The 22,793-nt window shown below is 47.9% G+C and overlaps 1 protein-coding gene and 1 long non-coding RNA gene across 4 annotated transcripts in view; one reads left to right on the top strand and one right to left on the bottom strand.

Moving 5' to 3' along the window:
• Positions 1–22,005, bottom strand: part of LOC137531084 (uncharacterized) — a 47,205-nt gene extending 25,200 nt beyond the window's left edge. The window contains exon 1 of the long non-coding RNA XR_011023651.1: positions 21,914–22,005. This is a non-coding gene — a long non-coding RNA (uncharacterized lncRNA). The remainder of the gene's footprint in view (positions 1–21,913) is intronic.
• MAPK4 (mitogen-activated protein kinase 4) overlaps positions 1–22,793 on the top strand; it is a 152,832-nt gene that overhangs the window by 111,796 nt on the left and 18,243 nt on the right. For all 3 annotated transcript variants that reach the window (XM_068251357.1, XM_068251358.1, XM_068251359.1), the window contains exon 3: positions 20,613–20,757. In XM_068251357.1, coding sequence (XP_068107458.1) covers positions 20,613–20,757 — 145 coding nt within the window. The remainder of the gene's footprint in view (positions 1–20,612; positions 20,758–22,793) is intronic.

The raw sequence follows: 22,793 nt of genomic DNA, 5'->3' as shown, positions 1-22,793 counted from the left end.
ACCTAAACTTATCACACCTAAACTTATCACACCTAAACTTATCACACCTAAACTTATCACACCTAAACTTATCACACCTAAACTTATCACACCTAAACTTATCACACCTAAACTTATCACACCTAAACTTATCACACCTAAACTTATCACACCTAAACTTATCACACCTAAACTTATCACACCTAAACTTATCACACCTAAACTTATCACACCTAAACTTATCACACCTAAACTTATCATGCCTAAACTGAGTTTAGGCGTGATAAAGGGCTTTTCACCAGCGTGCTAACTGTTAGCACCGCTTTGTGAATCAGGCCCATTGTATACATTTCATGAAAACAGACAGCGTGGGGTCCCCCCTCCCAAGCCTCCTTAACCCGTTGTCCCCCATGCAGGCTGGGATAGCCAGAATGCGGAGTCTCGGCCACGTGGGGCTTCGCACCCTGAGCTATACCAGCCAGCATGGTCCATGGTATGGGGGGGCTCTGGAGGAGAGGGGTGGTCAACCTCCCCCTCTCCCCCAGAGCCCTTGTCCAATCCATGGACAAGGGGCTCTTCCCCCACCTCCGGTGCCCCAGGAGGAGGTGGGGGCCGCCGACGTCCTGGGGGGTTCATGGTGCCATCCGGGGTTCCCCTTTAACAAGCGGACCCCGGAAGCCGCCCCCTCCCCAGGGTAAATGAGTATAGGGGTACACGGTACCCCTTACCCATTTCAGCAGAGTTAAAAAAAGAAATAAAAACATGACAACAAAAAAAAGTCCTTTATTGTTCTAAATTAACCAGGGATACTTACCTTGCAAAAATCCCACGCCAGTATCCTTAGGAGTGGTCCCACGCCAGTATCCTCTTAGGACATCTCACCACCCTCCCACACCGACGAACTCCCGCCACTGAATGGTTACAGTCAGCCTCTGCATTTGTATAGCAGAGGCTATGAACACGAAAATGTTGCCTTTGAAACAAGAAATTTCGGCAAACAGTGATGCAATCAAAATGGCCACTGGGAAATCCCGGAACGCTGGAGGCCACACTAGAGTGGCGAATCCAGCCATTTTTCACATATATGGTGGGTCCAGGTGACCAGAGCAGGAGATGCCCTGGTCCCCTGGACCCACCTATTTATGTGAAATAACGCTCAATCTGACACTCTGAGGTGGCCTCCGGGGAACGGGGATTCCCCAGCAGCCATTTTGTTTATGACACTGTTTGCCGAAAATTCTTGTTTTAGCAAACAATTTTCGTGTTTCTAGCTTATGCAATACAGATTGCAGAGGCTGTCTATAGCCATTCAGCCCTGGGAGTTGGGCGGGTGCCTGGGACCACTCCTGAGGATACTGGCGTGGGACCACTCCTGAGGATACTGGCGTGGGACCACTCCTGAAGATACTGGCGTGGGATTTTTGCAAGGTAAGTATCCCTGGTTAATCCAGAGCAATAAAGGACTTTTTTCGTTGTCGTGTTTTTATTTCTTTTTTTAACTCTCTGCTGAAATGGATAAGGGGTACCGTGTACCCCTATACTCATTTCTCCTGGGGAGGGGGCGACTTCCGGAGTCTGCTTGTTAAAGGGGACCCCCGGATGGCACCATGAACCCCCCAGGATGTCGGCGGCCCCCACCTCCTTCTGTTGCACCGGAGGTGGGGAAGAGCCCCTTGTCCATGGATTGGACAAGGGCTCTGGAGGAGAGGGGGAGGTTGGCCGCCCCTCTCCTCCAGAGCCCCCCCATACCATGGACCATGCGGGCTGGTATAGCTCAGGGTGCGAAGCCCCATGTGGCCGGGACTCCGCATTCTGGCTATCCCAGCCTGCATGGGGGACAAGGGGTTAAGGAGGCTTGGGAGGGGGGACCCCACGCTGTCTGTTTTCATGAAATGTATACAATATGTATACAGAACTCGGAATGCAGTAACCTGTACTGCAGCAGTGTCATTTTACACAGTTTAAAAATCATTTTTCCTATGAAACTTTAAAATCGTTTATTTCAAAAACTATAAGGTCTTTTCACAAAATTTAGTTTTTACCATGTTCTTACTCATCTGCTTAATATACATGCCAAATTTGGTGATGATAGCATGTAAGGGGGCTTCACAATTCACCACGGAATTTAGCACAATTGACTTCAATGTAAACACGAATTCGGTACTCGGAATTGCAGAATTTTCGAGTTTCGAGTGCTTACTCGGAACTGCCAAATTCCGATGGCAAACTCGAAATTCGGAATCCGAGAGCTCAGCCCTAATCATATTGATAATATAGAACAATAGTTCTGGTCTGGCATTAATAGTAATAAACTAGATACCTTATATACTCGCGTATAAGCCTATTTTTTTCAGCAAAAAATGTGCTGAAGAGTTACCCCATCGGCTTATATGCGGGTCAGTGGAGCAGAACGGATGGTGGAGCAGGTTTTGTTACTGGCAGAGGAGCGTAGGGATTGTGCACTACTGATCCTGCTATTGCCAGCTGGCTCCCTGCTGTGTCCCCCACCCCCTGCAACATGGTGTGCAGAGTTCGCTGCTCAGGACTACCGGTGTTCTTTGGCTTGTGCCAGCAACATGTCAGTGGTACAATGATCAGGGATTCTTTTTGTGTGGCAATTCCTATGTCTCATATCTATGATGCCATCTAGTGACATCTTGAAACACAGATGTATCATCGTTGTGGCACATCTGGCTATATGGAGAGGGGAGGACTTGTACTGGGGGCACATCAGGCTACTGTGGAGGGGGCTATACTGGGGAAGTGGCTTATTTGCGAGTCAATTACTTTTTCCTGGTTTCTGAGGTTAAAGTAGGTGCCTCGGCTTATACAAGGGTTGGCTTATATGCGAGTATATACGGTAATCGGCTAAAACTGGACTCCATGTACTATCATTACGTCGCAGGTAAAAGTGGACCAAAACTCAGAACTTCCTTTCTGCTCTAAAAGGTACGCAACAGCATAATAGGTCCTTTAAACAAAACCATTTCTTTATGGCTGGTACAAATCCTACAATAAATCTGCAGTTTTTCTACTTCCTACTTTCATGGAAGCAGACTTATTGTTAACATCCTGTGCTTTCAAATGAGCACTTTTTGCTTAACTGCTATGGCAGTCAACTGACCCAGGGGAGAGATCAAATTACAACTTGTGATTAGATACAGATGAGGGGGAATTAGACTGAACAGGCTAAACTCTCTAAATACATACAGAGTGCATTTCTCTGTTTCCTTCTGTCCTGTGCAAAAGTTCAGGACAGGTCCACATGAGAGCCATCCCATATGGAGCTCTCATTTCCACAAAACTGATAACGACCCTATTAGTGTTTTATAACATGTAAATGTGTAACTAGGATACACCCGCCTGGTAGCCTGAATGATGCAGAATCGCAGCTAGAAGTCACGTGTTTCCATTACAACAGCTGTTGGCAAATACCGCGTGTTTATGTAGATGGGATCAGCGCTGGGGAGACCGTCCTGCGATTTCCCAGCTGAAGGGGGCTCCACACTCCCTGCGGCATTCCAACAAGAAGAAAAAGCAACCCCGGCCATGATTGTAATTAGTATAGTCTGTGAACCACTGAGCTGATTAGTCCAATCTTTATTAACCTGTTCAGGACCATAGCCTTACACCCCTCTAGTGACAAGCTATTTTTTACTAATTAGGGCTCTGCAGCTTTAAGTGCTCACTGCAGAGCCATACAAGTCAGCACACAACTGATCCCCCCCCCCTTTTCTGCCCACCAACAGAGCTTTCTGTTGGTGGGCTCTGATCCCTGCTGGCATGTTTGTTTATTTGTTTGAGTTTTGTTTATTAAATTTCGCTATTTTTGTATTTTTTTTTCCTCCCTCCCTCCTCCTGCCAGCCAATCACCGCGATTGGCTGTCGCAATCGCATCGCTGTGCAATGTAAATAGATGCCAGTTTTGCAACGGCGCGCACAATCCCCTACAATCTCTGTCCCCAGGACTTTACGGCAATTGGCGTTAGGCTGTCCTGGGGGAGCCACCACGCCAATTGGCATGAGGCAGTTGGCAACAAATTAAACATGATTAAAAAAAATAAAAATGAAAAACTGTTAAAACAAGTCTAAAGTGAAAAACAAAACAAAACAGATGCTTGCTTGTGGAGGGTGAAGGCTCTGGGTCCTATAGAGCAGAGTTCCCCGGCCCCGTCCTCAAGGCCCACCAACAGTACAGGTTTTGCAGGAAACCACAAACATTCACAGGTGGGGTAATTAGTGTCTCAGCAGAGCTGATTAACTACCTCTGTGGATTTCCACAAAACATGCACTGTTGGTGGGCCTTGAGGAGAGGGTTGGGGAGCACTGCTTATCGATCCTTCCCGCTCCTCTCACGGTCTCCTCATTCCAGTACCGTCACCCCATTGGCAGTATTCGATTGGTCGAATACTGCTCTGTGGCGTCATGGGAGGCTTCGGGAGACCGTGTGCTCCCAAAGAGCCTCACGTGTCGTTTAATTGACTGTAAAGAGACAGCCATCGCTTTTGGACCGCCAGGCCTCAAAGCATTACAATGAAGGCCGTGAATGGTCAGAAATGAGTGTGCTGTCTTTGACAACTCCCGTTATTCATTGTAATGCCCGGAGATCCCAAAGAAAGTTGTTGGGTTCTTCATGACCTACGTTTGAGTAGTCGCATTGGCTGAAATGGGTTTTTCACGGTTTTCTGGGAAAATATTGACTTTACTGAATGTCTCCCAATAATGGCATTAGCAAATGGCAACAGGAATTCATTTTAACAGCCTTCCCTTTAAAGAGAGTCTGATGCGAGAATAAATCTCGCTTCAGAACTCATAGTCAATCCCGCGGCTAAACAAGGGTTCCTTACCCTTGTTTACCCCCCGAAATCACCTCCGAGCAGCGCATCCCCTCTTCCGGATTGAGGCAGGGCTAACCGCCGCAGCCCTGCCTCTTGCGCATCTGTCAGCGCGTATCTCCGCCTCTCCCCCGCCCCTCTCAGTCTTCTTTTGCTGAGAGGGGCGGGGGAGAGGCGGCGATGCGCCGCTGATAGACGGCGCTGAGAGGCAGGGCTGCAGCTGTTAGCCCTGCCTCAAGAGCAGCAAAATCTACGACCAAGTTGGTCGTAGATTTTGCAGGGAGGAGGTCAGGGACCCTCGTTTAGCCGCGGGATAGTGGCGTTTTAGCAGGGGCACACATGCCCCTGCTGAATATAAGCTCTGAAGCGAGTTTTATTCTCGCTTCAGTGTCTCTTTAAATTACCAGCCGATTGGCAGTCCCTCTTGTGACAGTTGCCTGCTACATCCGCTTGTCTATTGACTGTTAGGAAATGCCTGTTCTTGTTATGCTAGGTACACACCATACAATTTTAATGCTGGGCATACACCGCTCGATTTTGCCGCTCAATTTCGCGCCCAATCGATTCTGCAGGCGATTCTCTTATCTTCCGCTCCTTTTTCTTATCTTTTCCCATTGTCCTCAATGCAGAATCGAGCGGCGAAAACGATCGGGCGCGAAATCGGACATGTCGGAAATTATCTATCGAGCCATCTAAATGGCTCAGAATCGAGCCGTGTATTCCCAGCATAACACAAAAATCTAACAGAAAATTGTATGGTGTGTACTAGGCGTTAGAGATGGCACAGGAAGGATGAGGGCCTGGGTTGTAGCGCTGAATCACAGCATGGCCAGAGAGCAGATGTGTGGCACTAGTTTTATGGTGGCCATACAAGAAAAACGTTCAATTTTCCCGTTTATTTGATCCAAATGATCGAATCAAATTAAGTTGAAAATATTTTTTTTTTCGATCAAGAAATTCGAACGATTATCTCGTTTTTTCGAGAAAAATCTGATCGGACATGCTGGAAAAATCTTTATATTCGATCTAACGGTCGGAATGGGGGCATAAGGGGGAGGGGGGGGCTCTCCTTGCTCCCAGGGCCTATGCCTCTATGCTGCCACGTTTCAACCTACAACTTTGCTGTGTAACATTTTTCTGCTGCTGTGAAGTATCTTACCCTTGAACCCATCTCATAAAATCGAACTAAATTATCGATTCGAAAAAAATTTAAAATTGTACCATGTATGGCCACCTTTAGTTTTCCCTGCTCTTTGTAAATGCTGCCAGGCAGCATTTTATTCTTTAGATTTAATGAAGTCTAAGGGACGGTTCACATTTGTATCCATGGCTCATTTTTTTGTCCACGGATCAAAACCGGAGCCACGGATACCAATGATAAAAATAGCAGCCGTCTTCACTCCAAACACTGATCCGTGGGCGATCCAGGGAACTGTTTTGAAAAACTGAACGGAGAGTCCGGACTTGTCGGGACTTCACGGAGCCCGGATACACGGAGGGGCAGTGGCAGGTGATGCAAAAACGGATCTCCTACACAGGCACAGAAACGGAGGGAGATCCGGATTGCCTCCTGCCTGCTCCTCCCCTCAATGTCACCCCTATAGGTGTCCTCTGGTAGCCTGAGGGGGTAGCAGCCAGGACGAGGCAGCGGGCACAGCGGTGGGGAGGGGATTGGCCCCCACCCCACACCTGGGCCCCCCGTCCATTCTCTCCCTCCAGCTATGTCCGCTATATTATGGCAAAAGTAATAATGAGCGAGCGGGGAAGCAATTACCTTCCTTCCTCTGCTCGCCACGTGACTTCCTGCAATGCCGCCCTTATAAGGACATGAGGGCGGGGCTCCTTGCTCCCAGGGCCTAGGCCTCTATGCTGCCACGTTTCAACCTACACAACTCTGCTGTGCAACATTTTTCTGCTGCTGTAAAGTATCTTAACCTTGAACCCATCTCATAAAATCTTCTTCTATCTCTGCTCATTATATGTGTGTAACCTTTGTCAGTTACCTTTATGTCAGTTACCTGAGTCAGGGTGACAGTGTGTCAGAGACAGAGAACACATTAAACAACCGCCACTCACAAAACTGTATGCAAAAATATTTTATTGAGAATCCAGTGAAAAAAACCATCCCCCTAAAAAGACGAACCCTTAAAAACAAGACGTGGGCTTTCCATACAAGGCGTACTCCTGGACACATTCATACATGCCACCACTCTTCACACATCCAGATTCAGATCTGGATCGGCCGATCCTTGACCTATGCGTGTGTGTCACCTAACTTCAGATGCACTGAATAAATAAGAGTCTCAGCGGGACTCTTTACTTCAAATGGACTGCCACAGAGGGCTCCTCCAATGGGTATCATTCATAAAGCATTTCCGCATGCGGAAATGCTTAACACCGGTGACTTTCCCGACCACTCAGCATAAACCCCATAGGCTCTTTCCGCATGAAAAGGTGACAGAGCGATACATTTCCGCCTTGTGCGGAGTTTTTCTAGATTAATCTAGAAAAAGTAACAAACACATCCATTCATAAAGATTAGAGCAAGCGGTATCCGGAAGGAAAATACCGCTTGCTCGACAGTAGCGATAGGCGGGCGGCATACATATAAATGAATGGGAGGGACCTCCCAAGCAGCATCAGACAGAGCAGCGCAGGGAGGGAATCGGGCAGCTTTTAAGTTTCCGCATGTCTTCCGCCACGCTGCCGCCAGCTTCCTCCAGAAAACCTCCGCACTTCTTCCGCAACAGGCAGACTTCTTTATGAATGGCCACCCAGAAGTCTTAATTACCGGTTGCGGAGAAGAACGGTGTTTTCCCGCACTACCGACAGCCTGTTTATGAATGATACCCAATGTATACAATTACAGTCTCTGCATTGGGTATCATTCATAAACAGGCTGCCGGTAGTGCGGGAAAACACCGTTCTTCTCCGCAACCGGTAATTAAGACTTCTGGGTGGCCATTCATAAAGAAGTCTGCCTGTTGCGGAAGAAGTGCGGAGGTTTTCTGGAGGAAGCTGGCGGCAGCGTGGCGGAAGACATGCGGAAACTTAAAAGCTGCCCGATTCCCTCCCTGCGCTGCTCTGTCTGATGCTGCTTGGGAGGTCCCTCCCATTCATTTAGATGTATTCCGCCCGCCTATCGCTACTGTCGAGCAAGCGGTATTTTCCTTCCGGATACCGCTTGCTCTAATCTTTATGAATGGATGTGTTTGTTACTTTTTCTAGATTAATCTAGAAAAACTCCGCACAAGGCGGAAATGTATCGCTCTGTCACCTTTTCATGCGGAAAGAGCCTTTATGAATGGGGCTTATGCTGAGTGGTCGGGAAAGTCACCGGTGTTAAGCATTTCCGCATGCGGAAATGCTTTATGAATGATACCCATTGTGTCAAAACAGAAGCAATCCTTTAAAGCTAGCTTTCTCAGACAGCGTGCTCCCTCCAATGAAAGATCACATTGGACCAAAGTTCTTTGAATGCTCAAAGCTTTTACAGGTGGAACAACGGGAAGGGTTACCTTTGTTTCGCCTAGATCCAGGCAGTTCGCCACGGCGTCCCGCAGCCAGCAGGTATCTGCAACCGGCAAGGGCTCGATGTCTGCCACCCAGTGCGCCGTTAGGAGATGCGGCATGTAGCGGTCCCGGCTACTCCTCCGGCCCGACATCTCCAAGCCCCGCCCACATTTGAGACACTCTGACTCTTCTACTTGTGCCGTTTGGGAACCTTAAAGCGGACCTGAACTCAGAACTTCCCCTCTGTTCAAAAACTAAGCAACAGAATAATGACCTTTAGGGCCCTTTCACACTGGGGGGGGAGGGGGGTGTTGTGGTAAATTTACCGCACCCCACCGCAGCCTAATGAAAGCCAATGGGGCAGTTCACACTCCCCACATTGCGGTACGCTGCGCTGGAAGTGCCCAAATAATGCACGGACATACCTACATTATCACGCGGCTCCTGCAGCGACCTGCGTCAGACTGGAAGTTATGTAAGTCTATGGTAACGCTCGTGTATTTAAAAAGAAACCATTGGAGTTTTTTGCCTCGCACATGTATGGAAGTGTATTTTAGCAATACACTTCCGTGCACGTCATTGATTGGTCAACAGGATGTAAGCATCACTTCCTTCTTGGCCAGATGAGTATTACCGCATACTAATGCGGTATTCCCCAAAGGCCTGTTTTTGGCAGTGTGGTGCGGTTTCAGCCTACGCAGAAGTGCACCCTCTACGTATCTCTCCGGCGGCTGCTGGAGAGATACGTAAATAGCGCACTTCTCTTGCGTCAGACTGGCCGCGACAAGCAGAACTCACGTGACCCGGTACCGAAGAGGGAGAAGACTGAGGACGGCGGCGTGAGAGTGATCCGTGCACATGGTGCTGGAGGAAGCCCCAGGTATGTATAAAACATTTACTTTACATCAGCTCTGGTTTCCCTTACGGCTGGAGTGGGATTTTTGGATTGAGAAATCGGTGGAGGCCTAGAAAGGGGGTATCCTGCAGTGTCTTCCTGGGCCTGCTGCAGGCCTAGGCTGCCTCTGAAGAAGCGGAAGATTCCGCGTCACTAGTTAGGTGATAGCAGCAGCATTGGTCATAGTAGCTGCATTTCCTCGCAGCACACACTGCACTGCAGGACTTCACTATTTGAGTAAGTTGTTGTTGTTAGTATTTCTATTTGCACTTTCCACATTCCTGTACTGAGGGCTTTTGTCCATATCACTTAGCACTTTCTTGGTTTAGTTATCATCTAGTTATTCATTCTCAGGGATTAAGGGGCATATTTTTGGTTCAGTAGCATATATATTGTATATCACCTTTTTATCTAATCATGGATTCATTATTGTAAACATATGATTTGCGAAATGTGTGCTTATCATTTATGAAATTCCACTAGCCATTTACCCTTGATTACTAATTGACACGTCTTTGTATTAACCTTGTGGTGTTGGAGTTTCCTTATCCTATGGATCCACTTCACACCTTCCCGTTGCATCCCAGCTGCACTTTTAACTGTTTTTATAGGAAACCTGAAATTACTTAAACCCTTTGGGGACCGCCGTAGTTAAGTCCTACGCCGCACTTGTGGCTGCCTCTGCCTGATGAGGCATAGGATTTACGTCGCCCGCCGTTTCCACTCCCGACACAATCGTGCACACCCGAGAGGGAAGATTAAGCTGTCGTATGATAGCCGACATCTCCTCTCCGTGATCAGGAGCCATCGCGATTGGCTCCTGGTCACGTGATCACTATGATCGCCGGCGGATCGTAGTGCTCACCATAAGAGCTGCGGCGGTAGGGGGAAAGAAGAGGATCCACTCACCTTCCTGACGTTTCCCTGGCAATCGGCGCTCCGCTCTGGCCGGCATCCCCGCTCGCTCTGACGTAAGTGCCGGGTCTCGGCTTAATGACGTCATCAAGCCGCGACCCGGAACTGATCGGCAGTACGAGCGGGGATGCCGACCAGAGTGGAGGGGTCCACAGCTGCTCATCTCTGGAGCCCGGGAGGTGAGTAAAGGCTGCTGGCTATAGCAGGGACACCTGGCTACCAAAGGGACACCATGCACAGCTAGCCACAGTGTGGATCCGGCTGTCTGACTCCCCCAAACATGCTCCCCTTGCAAAAATGCCTGGTCCTTAACCATTTAGGCTGCTGTGCTGCTGCTGCTGGTTTCGGCGCGCGCCCCCGTGCCGCCCCCCGGTAGCCCAGAGATCAATGAACGGGAACTGTCTGACTCCCCCAAACATGCTCCCCTTGCAAAAATGCCTGGTCCTTAACCATTTAGGCTGCTGTGCTGCTGCTGCTGGTTTCGGCGCGCGCCCCCGTGCCGCCCCCCGGTAGCCCAGAGATCAATGAACGGGAACTGTCTGACTCCCCCAAACATGCTCCCCTTGCAAAAATGCCTGGTCCTTAACCATTTAGGCTGCTGTGCTGCTGCTGCTGGTTTCGGCGCGCGCCCCCGTGCCGCCCCCCGGTAGCCCAGAGATCAATGAACGGGAACTGTCTGACTCCCCCAAACATGCTCCCCTTGCAAAAATGCCTGGTCCTTAACCATTTAGGCTGCTGTGCTGCTGCTGCTGGTTTCGGCGCGCGCCCCCGTGCCGCCCCCCGGTAGCCCAGAGATCAATGAACGGGAACATGGTTCCCGTTCATTGATCCAAGTCCCCAGCAGAAAAACTGATGTCCTCTTATCAGAGGCCGCAGTCTTTCGGGGAAAAAAAAGTTTTTCTCCTCTTCTCGTCCTCTTCTTGCTTCCTGGAAGCGAGAAGGACAAAAAAAAAAGGAAATCTTAATGTGGCCAAATAGTAAAACTACATCTACATACATTTTTCAATACATAAAACACACATTATTACATTTAAAATTAACTTTATTTCCCACGCCAAAAATTACCCAAATAAAAAATGTTCATGGAAAAAAAAAAATTACAATAAAAAAAACATAAATAGTTATCTAAGGGATGTCCCGCTACACCGTTGTAGGGTAAAAAAAATCTCTCCGACTTTATTTAACACATCAGCAAAAACACAGACAACAGCTCACGCGTATCGAAGCTCTGCATGGCTCCTTAATCATGCTATGATTAAGGAGCCATGCAGAGCTCCGATACGCGTGAGCTGTTGTCTGTGTTTTTGCTGATGTGTTAAATAAAGTCGGAGAGATCTTTTTCCCCTACAACGGTGTAGCGGGACATCCCTTTCTTTTGTTACTGCTGGCTGATGCTCCGGGTCCCAGGCTCCCGTTGGCCGCACTGGTGGTTGCAGCGATCCACACACCTCTTTTCTCAGTTATATAAGGGTCTGAACTTTTTAAATATGCATGTGAAGAGGGTATATTACGAACATTTTTTAAATAAGCTTGTAAATAGTGATGGACGCAAAACTGAAAGAATGCATCTTTATTGCCAAATAAAATATTGGTGCCATACATTGTGATGGTACGTGGTGTCATAACCGAGACAAAAGGGCAAATAAAATACATAGGTTTTAATTATGGTAGCATGAGCATGTATTATTTTAAAGCTATAATGGCCGAAAAAGAAATAATGAATTTCTTAATATTCCTGTGAAAATGCATTTAGAAAAAAAAATTCTTCGCAAAATGTACCACCCAAAGAAAGCCTAATTGGTGGCTGAAAAAAACAAGATATAGATCAATTTATTGTGATTATTAGTGATAAAGTTATTGGCGAATGAATGGGAAGTGAAAATTGCTCTGTTGCATAAGGTGAAAAATCCCCACGGGCTGAAATGGTTAAGGGGGGTTAGGCAGCAGTTTCCGAAAGGGTTAAAAAGAGTTTTGCTTACCTGGGGCTTCTGCCAGCCCCCTGCAGCCGCCCTGTGCCTGCGCCGTCACGGAACGATCCTCTCATTTCTGATGACTCAGCCAGTCGATGGCCATTCCGTCTGCGTGGACCTGGCCGTGCGCGTCCTCATTCGCATTCCCCTGCCTAGGAGCATCGTGGTTCCAAACAAGCGCCACTGCTGATTGCTGCAGAGGGCCAAGGAAAACCTCTGTGACGACCGGTACGCTTGTTAGCTCCGGAAATAAACTGGGCGACGTGTTCAATCAGCCACGGCGAATAAAAGCAAACCTAATAATGTCTGTGTGGTAATGCAGGTTGTCAGCTTGGCCTCACTCTCTCCCTCTCTGACTTTCAATGCAGCAAACCATCTCTTGGCCCCCGTTTCCTTGGCTGCGGCGAGAGCGGCCCAAGTGCCAGCTTGGCCGGACAATGACTGCGGAACAAACACCAGCCAATCAGCATTCATTCTCCATCAGGGTTCTCTGTCTCTGCTGGTCACTCTGTACACTCTGTGCTCCACATTCAGCCCTTTATTACTGTTTGCACTTAATTGATTAGCTCACTGTTGGCCACCGTGGGGCCCCCTCAAACACAGTCCCCGGCTGAAAGGGGGATTCTCGGTTCCCACAGCTGCTGATTCAGTCAGGTTGCCGTTGACGACATTCTCCGGGTTATGATGGGATGTTTTGCAGCAACTGGTTTTCAGCCTAATTGTGGGAGTTGTGTGGGAACGTAGGCGGCGAATCGATATACGTGTTTCAGATAAAAAGGAGGTTTTATGCTCGAGGCACAGATCTTTTCCCAGGACTTTTCCACTGGCACAGCTAAATTCATGGCTCTTTCAATAGCTGATGTTCTTTTCTCAGGCAGTATAACACTATAACGGAGTTGCCGATCAGCTACGATAGTTACAGTACATAGTAACATAGGTATTTGGGTTGAAAAAGGACATACATCTATCAAGTTCAGCCAATAAATAAGGTACAATGCTGGCCTGCACTCTCACATATCCCTGTTGACCAGGGTTGGTTCTGGACTTTTTGCTCCCTGAGGCAAACATGTGAGGATGTCCCTCCCCTTCCCGATTTGAAATGATTGCACAGCACCTGACAATTTACAATGCACGTTCTAGCCGCTGTGCGACCAAAAAAGTCAGCGTAGGAAGGTAGCCAGGTATAGGTGGCCCCAGTATAGGTAGCCAGGTATAGGTGCCCCCCAGTATAGGTAGCCAGGCATAGGTGCCCCAGTATAGGTAGCCAGGCATAGGTGCCCCCAGTATAGGTAGCCAGGCATAGGTGCCCCCAGTATAGGTAGCCAGGCATAGGTGCCCCCAGTATAGGTAGCCAGGCATAGGTGCCCCCAGTATAGGTAGCCAGGCATAGGTGCCCCCAGTATAGGTAGCCAGGCATAGGTGCCCCCAGTATAGGTAGCCAGGCATAGGTGCCCCCAGTATAGGTAGCCAGGCATCGGTGCCCCCAGTATAGGTAGCCAGGCATAGGTGCCCCCAGTATAGGTAGCCAGGCATAGGTGCCCCCAGTATAGGTAGCCAGGTATAGGTGCCCCCAGTATAGGTAGCCAGGTATAGGTGCCCCCAGTATAGGTAGCCAGGTATAGGTGCCCCCAGTATAGGTAACCAGGTATAGGTGCCCCTGTATAGGTAGCCAGGTATAGATGCCCCTAGTAGAGGTAGCCAGGCATAGGTGCCCCAAGTATTGGTAGTCAGACATAGGTGCACCCAGTATTGGTAGCCAAGTATAGATGCCCCCAGTATAGGAAGCCAGCCTATGCCCCACCCCCCTCTACTGGCCACCACTTGTTCACCTGTTATGGCGGCCTCTTCCTACACAGAGTCCGGATCCCCTCAGGCCTTGCTGCACTGCCTGGCATAGCATCCTTCAGATCTCAAATCGGCCGTCACCTGTAGTTTAGAGACTGGAGACCGGTGCCCCTACTAATGACATCACTGTTTACTTCCTCTATACACACTGTTACTACAAACACCAGCCTCCGGTCTCTTCACAGCGGGTCACTGCTGATCTGACATCAGTGCCAGGCAGTCCAGCGAGAGCCGAGGGGATCCGGACTCTGTGGAGGAAAGGGTCGCCAGAGCAGGTGAATAAGCAATGGCCGCAGGGGAGGAAGGGGGGGGCAAGATGCTGCACCTTAAGACACCACCTAAGGCCCCTTCCACAGTGCGACGTTAAAGTTGCATGTTAGAAAATTTTGTAACGCAGACTAACGCACAGCAATACTAAGTCTGTGCGACATTCACAGTGCACACGTTGCGTTGTGTGTAACATGTAGCAATATTTAGAAAGTGCTGCATGCTGTGCGTTAAGCAATACACTTGCTGCGTTGTGTGTTGCACATGCTCAGTAAGGTTTTGTTTTGTTAAAAAAAGTTAACGCATGCAGCGTTTTCGTTCCATCGGTATGCGACTAAAACTGCGCACTGAGACACATAACGCAGTGCAAAATAACGTCCAATTTCATAACCTACATGCGCTGCGTTAGGGGCACGTTGTGCGACTGTAACGTTGCATCAAACGCAACGTCCCAATGTGAAAGAGGCCTAAGAATACGTGGTTCAGGCAGCGTCATACAAGGTCAGCCCCTGCTGTTGATCCAGAGAAAGGCGAAAAACCCTTACAAGGCATGGTCCAATTAGACCCAAAAGGGGAAAAAAATATTCCTGAATCCAAATGGCAATCAGATAAAATCTCTGGATCAACACTGTCAGGAATGACCTAGTAATTATAACCATAGATGTCTTTCAACGTAAGGAAAGCATCCAAGCCCCCCTTAAACACAGGTATAGATTTGCCATAACTATTTCCTGGGGTAATACATGTCACATTTTAATCACTCTTACCATAAAGAACCCTTTTTCTAAATAAATGGCTAAAATGTTTCTCCTCCTTGCGCAGCTCTTGTCCCCCTAGTCCTTTGCACAAGCCTAGGGACAAAAAGCTCATCTGCCAAGCTTTTATATTGCCCTCTGATGTATTTATACTGTAGAACTAGTGGATTGAATAAGGGCCCGAGTGAGATGACAATGAGCTAGAGGAAGAAACGGTGAGTTCTGAAGGACTATGACCTATAACTCTTTTCTGAAGAGGTTAGTTTCAAGGGTGCATTTAAAAGTTCCAAAGCTTGTAGCATATCGGGAGAGAGTTCTAAATTAGGGGTGACACTAATGAGAATTCCTATATGTGAGATTTAAAGGAGGTGACCACGAAGATGGCAGGTTCCATGTGAGAAGCAAAGGTTGTGGGGTGGCATCTGAAGATGTGTGAGAATGAATGGAGATGGAAACTCATGGAGAACTTGGTACGAGAAGTTTGGGAGATTGAACTGGATCATTGGCATCCAATGGAGAAGTTGGCAGAGGAGTGGGAGGAGAGGTGGATGAGATGAATGGCAGTCCAGTAGGGATTGGGGAGGTGCCAGTCTGGTCTTTTTTAGTAGGCCACAGAGTAGCAGTTGATTGACCCTCTTGCACCACTTAATTTTTATCAGATTTCAGAAGAACCAGTTGAACCACTGCTTTTACTAAGCACTAAGAGCTTCATTCTCTAAGCTGTGCTACTACAAGCAGCGCGAGATAAAATCAGCGTGCGCACGCTGCGCATGCTACCATTACATAGTGTGTGCTCTTAAGTTATGTGTGCTTCTTTTAATTTGCGCGCGATATGATGCAGGCGCACTAGCCAGCCAATCACTGTTATCACCCATTCACAAGCAGTCACGCGGATGACTGCAATATACCGGTACCCTCCGGGTATATGATGACGTTTAGCTTTAACCGATCACAGTGGTCATAAAGTTCTGGGCACATTCCCTTTGGCTCCGACAGCGCCATGGGTGGGCCATGCAATGTTTACACACTACACCCATTGCCAATGGAGGTCCACTCTTATTATTCAAAGCACCCCCTGGGGTAAACGCACTTTGTGTTGTGAGGTTTTAAAGAGTGGTCATAGGCTTGGGTGGTGTTTTAGTAAGCTAAAACACAGAGCTTTGCAAAACAGGTGGAGTTCCAGGCGCTTTCACCACCTGGGACCACCTTATACGCCAAAGAGGTGCAGGATTAAGGGCCAGTCCACACTCTGCGCTTGGAGCGCTGCTTGCCCACGATCACGCTTGGCTCCACGATCGTAATTTGCGGGCAAAATTTCTCAATTCAGTGCGATATGTATCCACAGGGATACATTAGTTGCAGCGATTTGCTGATCGCCATCGATCAGTAAAGTGCTGAAAAGTTGCCCAGTGTGAACGAGCCTTAAGGGTCACACAACATTCTTTTACCTCTGATCTCAGAAGCGGAGTTCTTTCCGCTGCCTCACTCTAGCAACATCTTGGCAAACCTATATCCAAATTAGAAGCCAATGACCTTTCTCCTTCAAGTGATTCTCCGCAAGCAGGCCTGCCAGATGACGCCATTTATCAGATTGCACCATCTAAAAATACCTCCGCCTTCCTCACGCTCTAAAAAAGGGTTTGTTTTCATTCATTTTCCGCCAGCAAATTACATCTGCAGAGGCCGCGGCAAACATGAGACTAATTTGATAACACTGCGCGGCTCTGCTGATCGCACTGATTCAGCACCGCTAATGATAACCGGAGAGAAGTGAGTCAATCTATTGGAACGCTTCCCAGACAACGCGCTCCTCTCACACGCAGTGACCGAGAGATGCAGATTAGGACAATTGAAATATCTAATCTATTAGGCATGCTGTCATTCCGACAGCAACGTTAACTCTCTAGATTATGGGCTCGTTGGCCAGTGCTGCAGTCATTCAATGCCCATCTCAGCCATGGATTTCTAGAAGAGCCGTGTAATCTGGAGCGTATGATCCATCCATTTAGAAAGGGCTCCTTCACAGTGAGAGTGGTTAAAATCTGGAACATCTTACCTTAGGAAGTAGTTATGGCAAACTATACACTCACCTAACGGATTATTAGGAACATCATACTAATACGGTGTTTGACCCCCTTTCGCCTTCAGAACTGCCTTAATTCTACGTGGCATTGATTCAACAAGGTGCTGAAAGCATTCTTTAGAAATGTAGGCCCATATTGATAGGATAGCATCTTGCAGTTGATGGAGATTTGTGGGATGCACATCCAGGGCACGAAGCTCCCGTTCCATCACACCCCAAAGATGCTCTATTGGGTTGAGATCAGGTGACTGAGGGGGGCATTTTAGTACAGTAAACTCATTGTCATGTTCAAGAAACCAATTTGAAATGATTCAAGCTTTGTGACATGGTGCATTATCCTGCTGGAAGTAGCCATCAGAGGATGGGTACATGGTGGTCATGAAGGGATGGACATGGTCAGAAACAATGCTCAGGTAGCCCGTGGCATTTAAACAATACCCAACTGGCACTAAGGGGCCTAAAGTGTGCCAAGAAAACATCCCCCACACCATTACACCACCACCAGCCTGCACAGTGGTAACATGGCATGATGGATACATGTTCTCATTCTGTTTACGCCATATTCTGAGTCTATTGAGACTTATCAGACCAGGCAACATTTTTCCAGTCTTCAAATGTCCAATTTTGGTGAGCTTGTGCAAATTGTAGCCTCCTTTTTTCCTATTTGTAGTGGAGATGAGTGGTACCTGGTGGGGTCTTCTGCTGTTGTAGCCCATCCACCTCAAGGTTGTGTGTGTTGTGGCTTCACAAATGCTTTGCAGCATACCTCGGTTGTAACCAGTGGTTATTTCTGTCAACGTTGCTCTTCTATCAGCTTGAATCAGTCGGCCCACTCTGACCTCTAGCATCAACAAGGCATTTTCGCCAACAGGACTGCTGCATACTGGATGTTTTTCCCTTTTCACACCATTCTTTGTAAACCATAGAAATGGTTGTGCATGAAAATCCCAGTAACTGAGCAGATTGTGAAATACTCAGACCGGCCCGTCTGGTACCAACAACCATGACACACTCAAAATTGCTTAAATCCCCTTTCTTTCCCATTCTGACATTCAGTTTGGAGTTCAGGATATTGTCTTGACCAGGACCACACCCCTAAATGCATTGAAGCAACTGCCATGTGATTGGTTGATTAGATAATTGCATTAATGAGAAATTGATCAGGTGTTCCTAATCATTCTTTAGCAGAGTGTATATCTGCAGTTAAAGTAAACCAGAGGTGAGGCGACAGGAAAGAAAAAATACACATACCTGGGGCTTCCTCCAGCCCCTTCCGGAGCGTGTCTCTGTGTGTGTGTCAGAGCGTGTGTCTGTGTGTGTGTCAGAGCGTGTGTCTGTGTGTGTGTCAGAGCGTGTGTTAGGGCTGCACGGTTTTGCGGTTTAAAACCGAAACCGCTGCCCGGCTCAAGCACTCCGCAATACGTCGCACATTAACTGCCCCCAGCCCAGCGTCCTCACAGAAGGCCCCACCTGCATATATGTGCAATTTAGTGCTAAAGCTTCCTTTGAAAAAAAAATTGTGAAAAAAATCGAAATCACAATTTCTGAGTGAAAAATCGCAATTTCAATTTTTCCCTAAAATCGTGCAGCCCTACCTTACAGGCTGATCACTCCCTCGTCATCCTCCTGCGCCTCCTGGTTCTTTCTCAGTTGGCCCCTGAAAGTCCTCCGGTCCGGGGCCAACTGTGCATGCCTGACCTCGCGTGCTCCTGCCGCGTTCTGCGCCTGCACAGTACTACTGTGCAGAATGCTCCAGGCAACTGCACCTGCGTCGACTGGAGGATATTCCAGGGCCAGTTGCAGACGAACCAGGCGGTGGAGGAGGACCAGGAGAGAACGATAAACCTGGAGGAAGCCCCAAGTATGTATATTTTTTTATTCCCATCTCAGGTACACTTTAAAAGAGGACTTGGATGCTTTCCTTGCATTGAAGGGTATCCACGGCTATAATTACTAGGTCAGTTATGGCAGTATTGATCCAGGGATTTATCTGACTGCTATCTGGAGTCAGGAAGGAATGTTTCCCTTTAAAAGCTAATTTGCCCTGGCCTTGTAAGGTTTTTCGCCTTTCCCTGGAACAACTGGGATATGGTGCAGGTCTAGGTTGGTGTTATTTTTTTGTTGTGTTTGTTTTCCTGGTTGACCTTGATGGTCTTTTTTTTTTTTTTTTTTCAACCAAACTATGTAAATATGTAGGAGTCTAGGGTAGCCTCTCCAATCTTATGGGTTCCTCATCATTTGGAGCCTCGCTACTGACCTGCAGCATTCTCTTAAATAAGCCCCTGTTCCATGTCCAACCACTGCCTTGGCCTGGGTCTATATGACTTATGCAGAAATCTGGACCTAGGTAAAAAGTTAGTACAGAGGAGCCCCTCAATCCTACATAAACACAGTATAATGGTCTCCTTTTCAGACAGAGGTGTAGCTACTGAGGGAGATCAGCCCCAGCAGTCAGACCGCCTCCAAATTCTTACCCTCCCTCTCTCCTACACAGGCCCCACCCCCGGAGCAGGTGATGTTGAGCCACTCTTGTTAGGGGTGCGAAGAAGTCATGCTGCTGCATGGAGGGGGGGGGGGGGGGGTTCATGGTTGTCACACTTTTTTTTTATACAATCGATTGTAAAGGGGGACATTCCAACTTATGCTGCACGGTAAGAGTGCTAACTACTTCGTTACCTTGCTGCCCACAGTAGTGCTGATTTGGGTAGCAGTAACATTAATGATGGTGGGGGGCTGGAGTTATGGTAGTGATGATGGGGGTAGTAGTAATGGTCCCTACATATGTGGATGTCAGCAGAAGGTTTGGATTTACATCACAGGAGCCGATATGCACAGATGTCCTGGCACCCTAGACTTCACGCTCCATGAACCTACAAACCCCACCAAACCGCACTGCAAGTGTGCTGGCTGTCCCAGCTGTCACTTCTCCCTTACTTCCTTAGCCCGTCAAAGATAGCTACAGGTACCCTTTAGTATTAGGTAGCCAGAAGTACCCTCAGTATTAAGTAGCTAGAGGTGCCCCAGACTTAAGGGGATCAGGTCAGTGGAATGCAGAGAGCAGGGTGAGTAATCTCTCATTTACACTCTTATCAGGAAACTGCATAGGTAAGGTAGGAGGGAGGCGCTCGGGGAGCGGAGTAAGCCGCCTTTCCATCATCAGGCGCCTGTAGGCATATGCCTATAGTGCCTTATGGTAAATTCGGCCCTGGTCAACATTTTCCCCAACAGGCAGGGCCTTCAGCTGGCGTCTGATGGTCGGTGGGGATAGTGGTGGTGGTTGTAGTAATGATGATACTGATGAGAGATGTTTTGTTTTTAGACTGCTATATCTAATTATTAGACTCTTATAGTTGTAAATAGCAGCTGCTAATGGTCCCGCTCTATGAAAGCTCTGATCTCACATGGAAACGCCCCCGTGCCATCCTGTTAGCGTGATTAGATTAGGGTTAATGGCGCTTCAGTAGAGTTGTGCTGTCCAGTAGATGATGCTGCGATCTAGATAAGCATTGCTGGAAATGGCCGGTGATTCACAAACTGCTGTCTGTACAATTCCAGGGTTATCTCTCGGAAGGACTGGTGACTAAGTGGTATCGATCGCCGCGTCTTCTCCTCTCTCCTAACAACTATACCAAAGCCATCGACATGTGGGCCGCCGGCTGCATACTGGCGGAGATGCTGACCGGACGGATGCTGTTTGCAGGTCAGTAGTGTGTGTGTCTGTGTCCGTGCGTGTGTGTATTTATCATTTATGAGCTTAGAGCTCTTTCACATCAGAGCTTGCGTTGCAGAACGCTCAAAGCATACGTTTTGTTGTATGCGTTTTCATGCGTTTTCAATGCGTTACAGCACATAGGAAAACGCAGGTAATTTTTTTTTCTTTCAGTTTTTAACTTTCTACATTGTTCCTCTGTTGCGTTCTGGGACTGATTGCCTGCGTTAACGGATTGAAAACGCGCATAGTGTTACATTGACGAACATTGTAACGCATAAAGCTAGCGTCGGCCGAAAAACTGCGCTGGGTGCAGTGTAACGCAACGCACAAAAAGGCTGCGTTATATGTGAAAGCTAAAATGAAAGTCTATGGACTTTCATTTCACCTTGGGTAACGCAAACTTTACCCGTTGCGCTGAAACGCAGAAAATCTGCCCTAATGTGAAAGAGCCCTTATGTGTGCATACATCTGACCCTTGCCCCCCCCCCCAATACCTCATAATCCCTCATGTCATTAAAGAGAACCCGAGGTGGCCTTGTATTACGTAAGTGGGGCACAGAGGCTGGTTGGGCACACTAACACCAGCCTCTGTTGCCCCATCGTGTGTGTCAAAGACCCCCCTGCTCGCCGCTATACCCCCGCAGAGCTGGCGACACGCAGCGTGTCGCCAGCACAATGTTTACTCTAGCGCTGTCTGTCAGCGCCGCTCCGCCGCCTCCTCCGCATCGCCGCTACCCGCCCTCGTCCCATCCCTCCCGCTGATTGGAGGGAAGGGACGAGGGCGGGTAGCGGCGATGCGGAGGAGGCGTGGGAGCGGCACTGACAGACAGCGATAGAGTAAACATTGTGCTGGCGACGCGCTGCATGTCGCCAGCACTGCGGGGAGTTTAGCGGCGAGCAGGGGGGTCTTTGACACACACGATGGGGCAACAGAGGCTGGTGTTAGTGTGCCCAACCAGCCTCTGTGCCCCACTTACGTAATACAAGGCCACCTTGGGTTCTCTTTAAAGAGGAAATCTTGCAAAAATCTTAAAATTTAAAACACATACAAATAAGTACGTTTCTTCCTGAAAAAAATGAGCCATAAATTACTTCTCTCTTATGTTGCTGTCACTTACAGTAAGTAGTAGAAATCTGACCTTACCGGGATTCTCAGCATGGCCTTTATTTGTTATAAAGACGCTCCCTGAAAAAGATTTATACGAAGATGCTGGCCAGCCTCCCTGCTCACTGCACTTTTTTTGGCAGTTGGACAGAGCAACTGCCATTCACTAAGTGTATTTTAAAGAGACTCCGTAACAAAAATTGCATCCTGTTTTTTATCATCCTACAAGTTCCAAAAGCTATTCTAATGTTTTCTAGCTTACTGCAGCACTTTATACTATCACTGTCTCTGTAATAAATCAATGTATCTTTCCCCTGTCAGACTTGTCGGCCTGTGTCTGGAAGGCTGCCAAGTTCTTCAGTGTTGTGGTTCTGCTATGAACTCCCCCTTGCAGGCCCCTCTCTGCACACTGCCTGTGTGTTATTTAGATTAGAGCAGCTTCTCTCTTCTCTCTTATCTTTTACAAGCTGGATAAATCGTCCTCTGAGCTGGCTGGGCTTTCACATACTGAAGAATTACAGACAAGGGCAAAGCTGTTTGCAGAAAGAAAAGAGCAGCCTGAAACTTCAGTGCATGAGAATAGAGGGAAAGAAACACACAAATGATCTCTTGAGATTCAAAAGGAATGCTGTATACAGCCTGCTTGTGTATGGATGTATTTTCTATGTGTGGAAATACTGTACATCAACCTACTTCCTGTTTTGGTGGCCATTTTGTTTGTTTACAAACAAACTTTTAAAAACTGTTTTTAACCACTTTTAATGCGGCGAGGAGCGGCGAAATTGTGACAGAGGGTAATAGGAGATGTCCCCTAACGCACTGGTATGTTTACTTTTGAGCGATTTTTAACAATACAGATTCTCTTTAAAAATAAAACCCTGTGAACACCACATGAGGAGATGGGTTAGTCCAAAACCTA

The sequence above is a fragment of the Hyperolius riggenbachi genome, chromosome 1 (assembly GCF_040937935.1).
Source record: "Hyperolius riggenbachi isolate aHypRig1 chromosome 1, aHypRig1.pri, whole genome shotgun sequence".
NCBI classification, from domain to species: Eukaryota; Metazoa; Chordata; class Amphibia; order Anura; family Hyperoliidae; genus Hyperolius; species Hyperolius riggenbachi.
The sequence above is the reverse complement of the archived record's forward strand: the minus strand, read 5'-3'. Positions and strand labels throughout refer to the sequence as shown.